Source organism: Calliphora vicina, chromosome 4, assembly GCF_958450345.1.
Source record: "Calliphora vicina chromosome 4, idCalVici1.1, whole genome shotgun sequence".
NCBI classification, from domain to species: Eukaryota; Metazoa; Arthropoda; class Insecta; order Diptera; family Calliphoridae; genus Calliphora; species Calliphora vicina.
Window position 1 is genome coordinate 55275679 of NC_088783.1, and position 16044 is coordinate 55291722.

A 16044-nucleotide genomic window follows, 5' to 3' on the forward strand; every position below is an offset into this window, starting at 1 on the left:
AAAAAAATCAAAATCAAAGTTTGACGTTATAGGGCTAAATATTGAAAACTCTCCCTAGTGATTCTACCTTCTACAATAATTGTATCATGTTTAGGCCCTAATTTTGTAAATCACGTCACCAAAGTGATATTTATATGGAAAGCAAAAACAAAATTTCAAAAATTTTAAAAATGTGTTTTCGTTTTATATACAAAATTTTCAATTATGAAAGGCAAATCAATGCTTGAATTTTGGTGCATTTGTTCTGTTAAGAATTTGTATATAAAACAAAAACAAATTTTTGAAATTTTTGAAATTTTGTTTTCCATATAAATATCACTTTGTGAAGTGATTTACAAAATTAGGGCCTTCATTTTTTCTTTACAAACTAAATTCAGAGTTGGAAGAGGGGGGTATTTCTTACTGATTCATTTTAAATATTATGTTCATAAGAAATTTCAATGTTTTCTACAACATTTGGGAAATAAATTCTTATTTGCCAGCCTAAACAAGAGCCATAATTTTTATAATATAAAATCTGCTTTCGATAATAAATTTTACTAAATATATTTTACATAAATTAATTAGGAAATTTTTTTTTTTAATTTTTCATTTGTAGTAACACAAAAATTATAAAACTAGTAGAATAAGAAATATTCAGGGGATCTTATTTAACTAGTTTTACATATTTGTCTTTTAACTTACGAAAAATCAAATATAAACTTATAGGCCAGTGAAATTATATAAAAAAAATAATCAAACTGGGGAATATAAGACAGTGAAATTAAAATTTCCAACACATTAGTCTTGATGTTTTAAATAAATTGGTATAAGTCCGCACAAATCAGTTGTCCGTTCCGAAATATAGCGGACATTTATGACATTATTTAGAACACCAACACGAAAATCTATTCCAATTTTTATTTCACTGTTTTTCATTCCGCTGTTAAGGTCTTATTTACTGGACTATAGTAACATATATGGGCTAACGAATAAATAGTTTAAACATAATTTAATTGTAAATTAAGAAAATTCTCCAAAAATATTAAAAATAATATTGACGGGCTAATACAAAAGTTAAGTCACATGGATTCAAAAATTGATTTTAAGTGTACAATGATTTCTAATATTTTAAGGCCCTTATTGTCTAAATCACGATGCCCAACAATTGTTTATGTGGAGAAACAAAGTTTCAAACATTAGTTTTTCTTTTCCAATTCCATTGTTCTTTTTAAAAGCAAAGCAACACCTACAAATAGAATTTGTATGGACACAAAAATAAATGTTTGATATCACTTGGCGTCGTGATTTTGACAATTAGGGCCTAAGAATCTATCATAAATGTATTTTTACAATTTTGAATTCGATTATTTCAATCACATATGATTACAGTTATGCAGCAAATGACAGTTGTTCAAAAAGTAGTATGGTTATTTTGAAGGTTTACAACAATTGTTCAATGGTAGAGTTTGCAGAACTAGAGAAAAAATTATTTTTTCAATAGGCAACGAGTGTGATATACACATCTGCTCAAAATAATAGATACACCAAAATTTATTTTTTAAAAACGAAAAAAAATAATGGTATATTGTAAAATTATAAAAAAAATTCAGTCGATTTTTATTTATAGTTAAAAGGAGAGTAAAAAACAAAAACAAAATATTTCATAATTAACAATAAATATTATAAAGTAAATTAAATTTCTTAAATTTCGAAAAATTTGGTGCTCATAATAATAGATACATTTTTAAAAATTCTTATTAAACAAAAGCTAATAAATTTTATCTTAAAAAAATTAGTTTATTATTAAAGTAAAGCTAGTATCCAGTATATCCACCTTTGTTTTGTAAAACTTTCTCCACTCTTCTGGGCATACTGGATATCAAGTTCTGACACTTCTCCAATGGAATCTCGTACCATATTTTTTGCGTTTTCTCCCATAAATCGTCTTTATTTTTGAAAACTTCCTTCGAAAGCCTTATCTTTAATTCACTCCACAAGTTTTCTATTGGATTTAAATCAGGAGATTGGCTGGGCCAGCTTAAAACAGGTACGTTATTCTCCAAGAACCAGTTTTTAACTAATCTTGAACTATGTTTTGGGTCGTTGTCCTGCTGGAATGTCCATATTAATGGCATATTTTCCGATGCATATGGAAGCATTACGTTTTCCAATATGTCTCTATACCCACTAGCATTCATGGTATCTTCTATTCGGTATATCGGACCAACACCATTCCATGAAAAGCAACCCCAAACCATTATGTTTCCCCCGCCATGTTTTACCGTCTTTTTTGTAAATTTAACGTGGAATTCTTTACCTTTTGGTCGGCGTACATTTCTTTGGCAGTCGTTTCCAAACAAATTTATTTTTGTTTCGTCGCTCCATAAAATATTTCTCCATTTTTTTTCGCCTTCACACCCGGACCATTGTAAGTGCTCTTGCAAATTCTAATCTTGTCTTGATATTTTTTTGGCGCATTAGTGGCACTTTTCTGGCAATTCTTCCCGGCAATTTAGCTTGTAAAAGACGACGACGAACTGTTTGTGGACTGATTTCGTTACATAGCTCCGCAGAAATAGCTTTCGATGATATGAAAGGGTCTTTTTTAACCATAAGGACGATTCGCCTATCTGTTTCTGGACTGGTTTTCTTTGGTCTACCGCGAGTTTCTCTTTTTTGTTTTTTAGATAAAGCATTTTGGACAAAATGTAAAGATCTTCCTATGCTCTTTGCTATTTCCCGTAATGATTTTCCTTGATTTCTCATCGTTTGAACAATTTTTTTCTCATCTTCGGTACAATGATGATTTCGTCCGATTTTCTTCAAAAGAGTCCTATTTTTTATAAAATTGTTGCTAAAATTTAAATTATACTTACTGTTTCACGTAAATAGGAACAAAAAATTGCACAAAAAAAAAATTGTATATAAACAAATTACAAATTACTGATGTGTATCTATTTTTATGAGCAAATAATTTTTTGTAATTCAAATAAATTCGTTTTTAAAAATCAACATGAAAGCAAATAGTTGAAAGATTTTTGACTGACATGACATTGCCAGATAGAAATTTTAATAATATGATGTATTCTTAACGCTTGCGAGGAAATTTTCAATGTTACCGCCATTTAAATTTTTTCCAATTAGGTGTATCTATTATTTTGAGCAGATGTGTATATTTTTTGAAATTACGAGCATAAGCTGTTCATATTTTAAAGCTTTTTAAAATATGAACAGCTTATTTTTGTTTTTTTTTTAACGTATTATCTATCTACACAGAGTTGAAATCTAAATCAACAGGGTAGTGGCTAAATTCTAATGCAACTGCTTAATAATTTTTGGACTTCCCTAGCTGTTGATGGGAATTAGATACCATTCGCAAATATGAACAATCTTGCAAAAGTGAACTGGCCTGGTTTTAAATAGTTCATATTATCGCGAGTACACTGTATATTCTATATTCGGCTGTGCTGAATCTTTCCTTCACCAAATTAAACTTCGAAATATTTTTAGGTAAACAAATTTTTTTTTCCAAAGTTCTTTTTTTCATTTGTTGGAAAAAAAATTATTTTTTTTTAAATTTTAAAAATTAAATTTTTTTTTTTTTTTTAAATTTTAAATTTTTTATTGTTTTTCAATTTTTTTTAATATTTATCGAAAATATCTTTTGGTGAAAAAAAAAACTGGTTAAAAAATATTTTTTTCCGATTTTGACCCATTGTAGGTCCAACTTACTTACTATGGTCTTTATAAGTCGTTGCAAAGGACAAAGGAAAAATCAATCATTAGATATCAAAAATCGAGGTTGTCCTGGTTTTTTCCATTTGTGAATCGATTTTCTCTGAAGAATTCCGAGTCGGAAGAATTCCGGAGATATTGATGTATGAATCGTGTATGTAAGTTATTTGGGGGATTCGGAAAGTTGATTTCAACAGACAGACTGACGGACATGGCTTAATCGACTCCGCTATCTATAAAGATCCAGAATATATATACTTTATATTGTGTAAATTACAAACTTATATATACCCTTCTCACGAAGGTGAAGGGTATAAAAACAAAGATAACCAAGTTATAAAGGAATATGTAACAAAATAACTTAATTACAAAAATTGCAGTTTCTGTCATGATGGCTAGTAAGTACATAGTAATCAATTAAAACTTCTCGGACATCTAGCACACAAATTTCAAAGGATTTTAAAACAATAATAAAATAATAAACGGATTGACATTTAATGCTTAACAATCTAAAAGTGCTACCAAAGTTATTATGAAATATTTACACTAGATTTTTACATAATTTTGTAAAGGCAAAAATCAATGCAAATTTGCAAATAACTTTTATTTGATTTGTAACAAACACCTATAACTTTATTTATAATAATAAAAAAAAAAATAAATAAACACCAATAGTTTTACGTTTTTTGTTCTTTAAGGTAGAATGAATAATTCATATAATATTTATTCACTAAAATTCTAAGAAACGAAAATTTGTCGTTAATATTTTAAATTGTGTTTTTATGATTTTACTTCGATTTACTTAAACATTAAGTAAAATAATTTTAAAATTATTAATTAAATATTCATGTTTGTTGGTATAAGTATTTGCAGATGCGATTACATGTTTCGCAACTGTTATTATAAATTTAATACGCTACATCAAAATTCGTAATTAAAAGAACAGGGAATTATTTGTATATTGTATTGTATGTGATTGAGTAGTAGTTAGTTGATTGAGACAGGGAGAGAGCGTGTGTGTTCAAAAACTATGTAGGTAGTATATGTATATATTACTGTTTGTTCTTTCTTTTCATTTTAATTGCGATGATTATTCCTGTTCATCCTCTTTTTGTTATCATTGGAAAATCTAGGTTTACCATTACCGCTATTAAACCCACATTATATGTTCGTTAGAAATGGTTTTGCAATGAAAAGAGACGAAAAGAAATGGAAAATAAATTCCAAATGTTAACTGGTTTTTGTTTTTCATAATGTGACACAAAAAAAAAGAGAAGTTAAAATGGACTACTAAAATATTTACCCTACTGAACAGAGACATGAAGTGGAGGGATGGACGAGTTTACTGTGCGAAATACGAGTCAATAGAAAACGTATTAGTACTATTGTTTTACATACCTAATCAAAATATTTACAGACATTTTTATTTGACCAGTGCTTGAATTGTTGTCTTTCAAATATCATTAGCTTAAAAGTACTTGAAAAAGTACCAAAAAATGTACTTTTTAAAGTATTAGCTTCTTTTAGAAACGAAGTCACTTTTTTATTTTTTCGTTAAAAAAAACTTTTTAAAAAGGTACCAACAATTTTTTTTTATTAAATTTCACCAAAAGAAAAATTTTTTTTTAAAAGGTACCAAAAATTTAATTTTCTTATGAAATTTCTGCAAATTTTGACGAAAAAAATTTCACCAAAAATTAAATTTTTTTATGGAATTTCACCAAAAGAAAAATTCCTTTCATGTAGCCCTTTTTAAAAAAACTTTTCACTAAAAAGGTACCAACAATTTATTATAGAATTTCAAGATAACAAAACATGTCAAAAATCTCGGTCGAAAATCTATGGCGTTATGTACATCGTTCGAATGGTCTTTAAAAAGTCTATCTTTAGATATCCGTATTGTCTAACGAATCTGTGAGATTGTGTGCATATACTTTTTTTAAAAAAGTAAACACATACATTGTAAATAGTCAAACAATTTCAAACACTGGTTTTATATATTTTCTGTTCTCATACTTATCAGATTTCTATGTTAATGATACTCAATTTTTTTTCCATATAGATGAACTGAGGTACAGTATTTCTCCCAAATATTACTTAAATCTAAAAACGAATCTATTGTAAAAGAAAAAATATTTTTAAACATAACTTTTTTCCAAATTATTAAAATTTCAATAAAACCCATATCTTGCCATAACCCAAAGAATTCAGGCTATAATTTAACACAGTAATAAAAAAATAAAGGAAAAGTTTTGTCTCTTGTTCAACAGTGGGTAAATATAATGGACAACCCAGTCTATTATGGGAATAATTCTTAAGTTCTAATATAAGGATGGGATATGCAAACATTTGTATTATGCAGATTGTAATTATTGAAAAAAAAGCTTTAACAAATCTTGTTTTAAAGTATTTAAGATTAATGTGTATTTATAATATGGAGCATACACATTTCAATTTAAAAAATATATGTAAAGCTGGGTCGTATTAAGTCTGTATATCCTCCACCACTAAAATAAAGCCAGGGTCAAAAAATCGAAGATCAATTAAATTCTTATTAAAAATAACAATTGTCATTCACCATTAAATGCTATTTTCACAAAGTTACCCACCCAAATGTTTTTAACTAAAGATTTCAATAATAAGTAAGGGCATATTTAAAATGATTGAAAAGCAGACAGACATTTCTTTACGAGATTGGAATCCTATTATATTATAAAGACAGCTGTATTGTGGTGGAGGATACAATTAAATGTATTTAGGCATTATAAAACTTCCTTAAACAAAATTATGCATACAGCCAATAAATTATGCTTACCCTTTCATCCATGACTCCTTTTTCTCATCACCAGCTGATTCTAAACTGTCAACTTTAGGAGCAACACTGCGCCTAAATGGATTGTTGATGTTTCGATTGGAACTACCACTGTCATCAGTATTGGTGTCATCGATGTTGGCTATATTTTTGGAGTCATCACCACCACGTCTATCGTTGGAGTTATCCCGACCCATATTACGTCTATTGCCATCAGGTCCGTCACGGCCAAAATTGTCACCAGGGCCGTTGTTAGGGCCAAAATTGCGACCAGGACCATCATTGGGTCCAAAATTGGGACCATCACGTCCAAAATGACGTCCAGCGCCATCATTGGGGCCAAAGTTGGGACCATTGCGTCCGAAATTGCGACCAGGGCCATCATTGGGTCCATTACGACCGAAATTGCGACCCGGTCCATCATTGGGTCCAAAGTTGGGGCCATTGCGTCCGAAATTGCGACCAGGTCCATCATTGGGGCCGAAGTTTTGTCCATTACCCCCGAAGTTACGACCAGGTCCATTGGGTCCAAAATTATTACCACCACCACGGTTGTTGGGTCCTCCGAAATTGTTATTAGGACCATTGGGACCCCAATTATTGGGACCATTTGGACCCCAGTTGTTGGGCCCATTGGGACCCCAGTTATTGGGACCATTAGGACCCCAGTTGTTGGGACCATTGGGTCCGAAATTATTGTTGGGACCATTGGGGCCGAAGTTGTTGTTGGGACCATTGGGACCGAAATTATTGTTGGGACCATTGGGGCCGAAATTGTTGTTGGGACCATTGGGGCCGAAATTGTTGTTCGGACCATTGGGGCCCCAGTTATTAGGGCCATTGGGTCCAAAGTTATTAGGGCCATTGGGTCCAAAGTTGTTAGGACCATTGGGTCCAAAGTTGTTAGGGCCATTGGGTCCAAAATTGTTATTGGGACCAAAGTTATTGTTAGGGCCGCCACCCATATTGTTTGGCATACCTCTGCCGCTGAAATTGGAATTCAAATCATCGCCAGTCTCTGAGCGATCAGAAGTCTTTTCACGGAAACTTTCTCTTGAATTAGTATTATCAATTTCAGGATTATCAACATTCGGTTTATCTTCTGCGCCATCAGCTTGATTACGCTTTTGCCAGTCGACATCTTGCTTCTTTGTTGAATCACCACCCTTAGCATGAGCAACGGCTTCTGAAATCCTTTTCAAAAAGTCTGGATCATTTAAAGTTTTAGCTAATTCTGGTAAAGCACTGCCCGATGTGGTAGCTACAGCAGCATCTGGTTCAGCAACCACATCAGTCATATCGGGTTTATCGACTTTTATGTCAAACAAAGACGGTATTTTCTTTGGTGTTGCTGCTGCAGGTGCGGCAGGAGTTTTAACAATCTTCTTTTGATCTGGTGGTTTTTTCGATATATCTACTTTTGGTGTGTCTACATCCTTAGCTGAAGTTGCTGGGAGATCCGAAGAAGTCTCATCGGTCAAATCTAACCCGGGTATACCATCCACTTTTTTAAAGATTTCTGACATATTGCCTTGATTTTCTTCGATCTTTTCTACATCTCCCTCGTCATCATCTAAATCAATGACCTCTACAGTTTCAATTGGCTTCATTTTATTGGCTGGTGCTGGAGTATCAAAACGGCTTTTTCGTTTTCCCAGCGGTGTAGCAGTGTTTCTCTTTTGTTGCTGAGTTTCTTTATTCATGGCAGATTTATTAGTTTCATCGTCCACTTTCATAACTTCATCTTGTGGTTTCTTGTCTTGTGAATTATCGTTGCGTTTTGGTGGTTCACCAACTTTTGAGAATTCCTTAGATATTTCTGGCTGTGCTGTGGTTTCTTGAGCAGTTTTGGTTTGATTGTGCTCTTGGTTATGTTTTGAAGTAGAGCTTTGCTGACTTCCAATCGAATCGTTTCTCTTCTTTCTTTCAGTTTTGTCATTTCCTACGCTGCCTGTTCGGGAGGGATTTGGCGAAGGTTGTGGAGGAGGTTGATTTGGATCTAGACCCATTTGTTCTAATTTACGTCTGCGCATTTGTTCACGTCTTTCAGCAATACGTTTACGTTGATTCTCAAACTCCTGTTCGTAACGCTTGTACATTTCCTTATCCGGATGGTTTGCATTGGCTTTTTTCCAATCTTCAAATTGTTGTTCCCACTTACGGAACTGACGGTCAAACATTTCTTCATCCAAGTCAGTAATACTGACACGGTTGTCATTACCAGGACCACGTCTTTGATTTTGTAAATCATTGCGTCCAATATTACCCTGTTGTCTGTTGTTATCCCTGTTGTCGGGGCCATTGTACGGACCTGCATTATTTCCTCGATTATCAGGACCAAAACCTCCAATGCTTCCCCTGTTATCAGGACCAAAACCTCCAAAGCTTGCCCTATTATCAGGACCTGTATTATCACGAGAATTGCTACGATCACTGCGGTCACTTGAACGAATGTTGTCACGACTGCGTTCATTAGGTCCATTCCAATCGCCACGATTATTGGGACCATCATTGGGTCCATCATTCCTATTGTTGTCACGATTATTAGAACCAAAGTTGCGATCATTAGGTCCACCACGATTGTTGAAATTATCGTTCCTATTATTGGCTGGATTATTGCCGCGATTATTGGGACCATCATTCCAGTTATTTGGGCCACGATTATTATTGGGTCCATCATTCCAGTTATTTGGACCTCGATTATTGGGGCCAAAGTTTCGATCATTAGGTCCGCGGTTGGCATTATTATCATTCCAATCATTGGGCCCATTATTACCACGGCTATTTGGCCCATCATTCCAACGATTATTGTTTGATCCTCTATTGTTTGGGCTGAAATTACGATTATTGCGTCCCTCATTCCAGTTATTTGAATTACGATTGCGATCATTTCCTCCAGGACCCCCTTGATTATTTCCTCTATCATTCCAATTGTTTGGACCACCAAATTCACGGTTATTAGGCCCACTATTATTCAAATCATCATAATCTGCCCCCATTTTTTCATCTTCATTTGACAGCTTTTCATCAGTAGGAGGCATGTTATCTGCAATACTACTGGCGGTAGGCCCTACATTGCCTCTATTGTTAGAACCAAAATTGCGATTAGCGGAGTCCTGATTATTCCAATTATTTGGAGGCTCATTAGGATTGTCTCCAGCACTCTGATCACTATTCCAATTGTTGTTTGACCGGTTATTAGGTCCATTACCACGATTTCCAGACTGATTGTTGTTCCAATTATCGGGACCTCTATTGTTGGAAGGTCCTTGCCAGTTATTGGGACCACTCGGAGTATTTGGTCCACGATTTCCACTGTTATTGCGATTATTAAATTGAGAATTTTCGAAATTTGTTGGTGGCATAGCTGGTGAGCCACTGGCAGCTCCTTGCTGTGAAGCTCCAGACCATGGGGGTGGTTGGAAATGTTGCGAATTCATATGGGAATTATTTGCGTTGGCATTTTGTTGATTGAAATTTGGTGGTGGTTGATTATACGAGTGTGGTGGTTGCTGTTGCCATGATGACGGTGGTGCTTGTTGTTGCGGTCCAACCGATGTTGATCCTGTCTTCGGATAATTGGGAGGAATTGGTGCGCCAGCTTCCGGACCTGGAACCTGTGGTGGTGGCGGTTGTGTATACAACTGAGGTTGTCCAGTGATCTTATTAGCGGGTGCAGTTGGTGGTGGTTGTTGGTAATATGTTGATGAATAGGCTGGCGTGGCAGGCGTGGCTGGTGTAACCGGAATGGCCGGTGTAGCTGCTGCTGTGCTGACATTTGCCATCTGCATTTCACGTTTGTACTACAAAACATCAAACAAACAAATAAACATAAACACCTATTATTCTTGGAAACTTGCAAAACTTAGGAAGAAGATAATAGAATAATGTATTTTAGAATGCATCATATAATACTACAAAACACCAAATAAATAAGCATAAATCCTATTATTCTTGGAAACTTAGGAAAAGGATAATAATAGAATAATGTATTTTATATGGCATCATATAATTTAAAAAATAAAAAAATATTGTTTAAGAACTAATTAAACACACCTGCTCTCCATATTGAGCATGCCATCTAGCATATTCCTCCTGATACTTTTGCCATTGCTGCCAATGCTGTTGTAGAGCATATTGTTGTTCTGGAGTCATGGCTGCATATTGGGCAGCTGTATACTGAGAGTATGGATTTGCCCCGGCAGCTGACGGAGCTGCTGCAGCAGTTGGCATCGATGCTGCCGGCAGTGGGGCGGCTGGTGCAACGGTGGCTGACGGCAACATGGGCCCTATTATACCGGATGATGACGGGTCAATTCCACCACTTGGCTCCTGTGGCGGAGGTGGTGGCGCAGTGGTAGGCAACGGCGGAGCGCCGGCATACTGAGACCATTGATTCCACATTTTATAAAAAACCAAACTTTTTTAATTTAGTTTTTCACAGCACTTTTCATACACTTCTATTTTGCAATGTCTATGACTGTATGCGTTTTTTTTCCAATTGTTTTAGTTAAAAGTTTGTATTTAACTTTTTTACTTTTATTTAACTTTTGCTAAACTTGTATCTATCTATTTGTTTAATAAATTTTTGATAGTTTCTACAATTTTCTTGTAATAGTTCTATTGTTTAATAATCATGAAAAATTTATTTTGCAGAAGAGAAAAATTCGGTCGCCATTTTTAAGATAAAAGAAAACTAGTGGTGGAAAAATATTTCGATAACACAGAAGTTTAGCTTTTGTCCAGAACAAAAAAAAATACAAGCATGTATTATCTAATTGGGTTCTATTGTAAAAATTATCGAATATTTTGTAAATGTAAAAGGGTTCTCATGTAATGACACGAATGCTTCATAAATTAAATAAAATGAGAATTATAATAATGAAAATTATTAGAAAGGTATTAAATAAAATAGGAAGGAAAATTAATTGACACGAAAAACCAGCAATGCAGAAAAACATTAAAGATCTATAAGCTATCAGAAATGTTTACATTAAAAAGTCCGAAAAAAATATCAATAGACAACAACCCAAATGTTAGAGAATAAATGTTCAAAATTAAAAGTTTTTTGACCCAAGACCGAATCCTACTGATTTCGACATAAAGTATTTTCTTTCATCAATTTATTTAGATATCAAAAATATTTATTTAGATATCCAAAAAAAACCTGAATTTTAAAAAAAAATTATATTTGAAAATATGTACTTTTGACAAATTTGATCAATTAAAAAAATAATTTGATTAATATGTTCGTTTTTATGTATTTATTTTTGTTTCCTTTTAATTTTTTCTGTATTTGCATACACATTGTTTGCAATCAAATGATTGTGTGGGAAAAAATAATGAAAAACTGTAATAATACAACATATAATGAAAAATCGATTAACCGGTTCCTCAAAAATCGGTTTTTTATTACTCTAACGTGTATGTTTAGTGAAATTTTCTATAAGAAAAATGTTTCAGAATCTGAGAAATTGTCTATAAAAAAATTCTTTGACACTACTAGCCATAGTTTTATTCGTACAATTCATGTGCGGATAAGAAATTGTTCGCTGATTGAATAAATTAATGTCTTATTGAGCCGGTTTTTTGATAACTCTAGTAGAGTCTCAAACAAGAAAACCAATTGAAATTGTAATGTCAATGAAACGTGTTTGTTTAGTGAAATTTTCTACAAGAAAAATTTTTCAGAATTGTCTATAAGAAAATTATATTACCCACGTCGTGACTAGAAGTCGTTTTATTCGCACAAGAACAAAGAGTCGGCTGAATTACAAACACAAATTTGTGCATATTCATCTGTGTGTGTACATCTTTATAGTTTTTAAAAATGGCGGTCTTTTTGTGTTAAAATTACATTTGATGTCAGAAATAGATGTGCGAACAATTGTTCTGACAATGTTGTTGAATGAAGAACATAACTTCGAAAATAGTTGTCCTCATGAGACAAATTCATGTGTGGACAATAGAAATTGTTTGCTGCTTGAAGAAATTGATGTATTTTTTTTTACAGGAACAACAAATCGATTAATAAATTTTTACCATCTCATAAATAAATTTGTATTATAAGTTATCGATTGTAAATTGTTTTCGTTCGTGTGGATTATATTATGATAGTGTGAGTGAGTGTTTTTTCAATCCACAAACAAATACATGTGCTCCTAAAGAAAAATAACATTTGACACACAGAAAAAAGACATGGCTAGGAAAAGAAAAATTCCCGTACGTAAACATCATGGTGTACGTGATCCTCTCAAGCAACTGGAGGTCAAGGAGAAAAAGTAAGTTCTTTATTAAATGATAAAATTCGCAAAAAATCTGACGTTTTCCCTGCTCTCTACAGACTTAGAAATGTTGTCAACAGTCCGCCCCAGAAAGACGATCAAAAAATGTCCTACAAATTTGTACAATTTAAAAAATTAGCTGATCAAGCTAAAACTGGTAATAAAATTAAACGCATACGTAGTGGTGTAGAAGATAAACCCAAAGATTCTCCAGCTGTAGTGAACAAAAAGAAAAATGCCCAAAAGGATGGCAACAAATTTAAGAGTATAAAACAAATGCCTGGTGAAGAGGATTTGGACTATATACGAAGAGTTAATCGTATAACTAGTGAAAGTCTCAAGGAGGCACAGTATGAAGCAAAATATGGTGTTAAAGTGGTACGAAATCCAAACACGGGAGAGATTTCAATTAAAAAGAAACCTCCCAATGAAATAGATGAGCTGTTGAAACAAAGAAAAAAACAAATGATAGGTGGCAAAATAAGAAAGAATCAGAAGGTAACTGATAAGGATGTAAAGAAAATGGATCCTAAATTGGTTAAAGCATTGATAAAACAAGCCATACAAGAGGATGAGCAGGAAAAATTGAAAGAAAAAGAAAAGGAAATTGTTGAGTATCGCAGGGATGTTGTGAAATTTGGCGAAATAGTACATGCACCACCCAGCATTTCGACAATACCAAGAAAGGCCCTAAAAAATGAAACAGTGCCAAGAGTAAGTAAAAGTTTTAATTTAAAATAATTGCAAACCAACTAAGTTTCCCCCAATTTTTACAGCCCGGCATGAAAAACAATCTTTTACTCAAGGATCTACTAAAAACAAAGGAATGTGAGAGCTCTGAAAATGAGAAAGCCAAAACTTCTTCCCAAGACAGCTATAAAAAAGCCAAATCAACTGGTTCTATTAGCAAAAAACAATTAAAGGGTAAACGTAAAGATCTGCCGGAGGCCACCCGCAACATGTTGGAGACTGAAAGACAGAAGTTGGTTAGCCTTTACAGGGATTTGAAAAAATCCAAAGGCATACAATCAGATAAAAGTTGACCACATAGAAAATAAAACTATATTTTAATATTCGATTTTTTTTTGGTTGTAATTCTTATTTTTTTAATGGAACTATTTAAAATAACAAAAAACTATTAAAGTTCAAAATAAAAATTACACGGCATTTTTTCTTTTCGGAAAATTAAGTGAAATTTCCTAAAGATTTCAAATCTTACTTCAAAAAAAAAAATGTGTCCTTTAAAGGTTTGTTAATTTGGTCAGGAAATTGTACTGCTAAAAATAATTTGTTTTGTCCAAGAATATTTATTACATGCCACCCGATTGTTTTTGTAATAATTGAGCAAAACGTTGTGTTATCAGCAGAGAGGTGTCAATAAAACGATCCACACAGTTGGACAAACACGTTTCGGTAGCACTATCCAATTTGGAGCCTGGTTTGCCTATGCACTTATCCCAGCAGATTTCATTGAATTCATGGATCTGTAAAAAAGTTTTTAATACAAATTAATTACAATCATTTTGTACTTTGCAAAGAAACATGAGATAACTATTTTCTTATTTGTACAACTTACCTGAGCATTTACTTGTGCTTTTTGTTTTTCCATCATTAGGAATTCTTGCAATTCTTTGTCAGCACTGCTGGAAGATAAGCTATCAAAGTCAGACATTGTGATGATTTATTTTTTTTTTATTAATTCTTTAAACTTTTAGGAAAAATTAAGCAAATTCTGATATTTGCTTTTATATAACCTCAAAAAAACTGAAGAGAGAAGAAAAAGAAAACATCTGGGCTAAGCATTCACCAGGAATTAATAGCAAACAATACCAGTTATCGATAAACCAATACACGGCATGCTATCAATAACAATAGAAATACAAATTTGTCATCTCTAAGAGTGTAAAGAAAAACAAATTTGTAAACAAACCAATAATTTTGTAAATTTTTCACAAAAAAAACCATAGAAATAATAATGTGCTCTGAAGTATCATCTTCTGTTGACAATTGTCTCAAGGACAACGAAGACTTTTATCCTACTGCTGAAGAATTGGAATCTTTTTATAATATGCTAGAAAATGGTTCAATTTTGGAATTAGAATGGCAGTGTCCTGGACGAAGGCCACCTTCTCCGGACTGTTCAAGTAGTGGCAGCAAAGAGCCCTCAAATTCCACCGATACCACAGAAACTCAAGAGTAAGTACTACTACGTTTTAATTATATATTCCATTTGAAAGTAATAAAAATATTAAAATTCCTTGCAGACCCTTAAAATCGAATGATTTTGACTTTAGCGACGATGTTGCTCAGCCTCAAATGCGTGTACGCAGTCAAAACTCTACGCCAAAATCGGTCAAAAAGATAACAGCTAACTTTGCCGGTGTTATGGAGGCTCTGAAAAAGAAAAATGCCGAAGGGTCGTCGTAACGTATACAACAAGAGTTGTTAGGTATAAAAAGCACTAGATTTAAGGATAATTGATGGATGGCTAAAGTTAATATTTTTATATGTAGCTTTTAAGAATATAACAAGTCAATAGATAATAAATAAATTATTGTTTAAAGGCATAAAGATTAAATTTTCCTTATAAAGTCTGCACTGGATGTTTTAAAATTTGGTTGAAAATTTTAACATTTTTACAAAATCCGATCTTTCAAAGTTTTTGACCGAGAGGACAAAAATTAAATGGCAGATTTCTTCCTAATATACATGTTTATTATAATTAGTGAAGAAATTTAAAAAATTCGGTATGAATTTTCTTTATATTTAACGTTAATGTTGGATTTTTTAAAAAAAAAAATCCCTTTTTGGGACCATTACCTGAAGTAGGGTGACTTTTATATCAATTTAAATATTTATAACATATTAGTACATATTGAACCTTATCGTGGTTGGAGTAAACGTCTTACGCCTACGACAGTTTCGTACAAGATTAAAGAACAAGTTTGCATTTTAACTTTAATCTAGTACGAAACTGTCGTAGGCGTATGACGTTTACGCCAACTACGATAAGGGGATTATTTGAGAAAAATTAAAAAGAAAAATTAAAAAAAAATATATAAAAGAAAACATTTTGAGAAACAATTTTGGACAACTATTACGGAAGATATTTGCGAAAAACAAAATAAAGTCAATTCTATAATTTACAATTTCAAAATTGAAACTTAAATATCTTTTAAAATTCACAATTTCAATTGAAATTTTCAAAGCACAGATTATTACAGATGTGAA

The 16044-nt window shown here is 32.6% G+C and overlaps 4 protein-coding genes across 4 annotated transcripts in view; 2 read left to right on the forward strand and 2 right to left on the reverse strand.

Moving 5' to 3' along the window:
• Positions 1 to 11166, reverse strand: part of ZAP3 — a 33765-nt gene extending 22599 nt beyond the window's left edge. Inside the window, exons 1-2 of the mRNA XM_065510101.1 lie at positions 10586 to 11166; positions 6533 to 10332 (exon numbers count right to left, since the gene is read on the reverse strand). Of these exons, the coding sequence (XP_065366173.1) occupies positions 6533 to 10332; positions 10586 to 10933 (4148 nt within the window). The 5' untranslated portion in view covers positions 10934 to 11166. The remainder of the gene's footprint in view (positions 1 to 6532; positions 10333 to 10585) is intronic.
• Positions 11167 to 12669: 1503 nt separating this feature from the next.
• LOC135958147 (uncharacterized) lies at positions 12670 to 13973 on the forward strand. Its single transcript, XM_065509022.1, has 3 exons — positions 12670 to 12810; positions 12873 to 13527; positions 13590 to 13973. Exons 1-3 carry the CDS (start codon positions 12728 to 12730, stop codon positions 13854 to 13856), a joined length of 1005 nt encoding a protein of 334 aa, XP_065365094.1. The 5' UTR covers positions 12670 to 12727; the 3' UTR covers positions 13857 to 13973.
• Tim8 (translocase of inner membrane 8) lies at positions 13892 to 14584 on the reverse strand. The gene is made up of 2 exons (XM_065509023.1): positions 14390 to 14584; positions 13892 to 14297 (listed from the first exon to the last, which is right to left on the reverse strand). Exons 1-2 carry the CDS (start codon positions 14483 to 14485, stop codon positions 14124 to 14126), a joined length of 270 nt encoding a protein of 89 aa, XP_065365095.1. The 5' UTR covers positions 14486 to 14584; the 3' UTR covers positions 13892 to 14123.
• Positions 14585 to 14749: 165 nt separating this feature from the next.
• Pa1 (PTIP associated 1) lies at positions 14750 to 15391 on the forward strand. The gene is made up of 2 exons (XM_065508895.1): positions 14750 to 15009; positions 15078 to 15391. Exons 1-2 carry the CDS (start codon positions 14789 to 14791, stop codon positions 15238 to 15240), a joined length of 384 nt encoding a protein of 127 aa, XP_065364967.1. The 5' UTR covers positions 14750 to 14788; the 3' UTR covers positions 15241 to 15391.
• Positions 15392 to 16044: the final 653 nt, after the last annotated feature.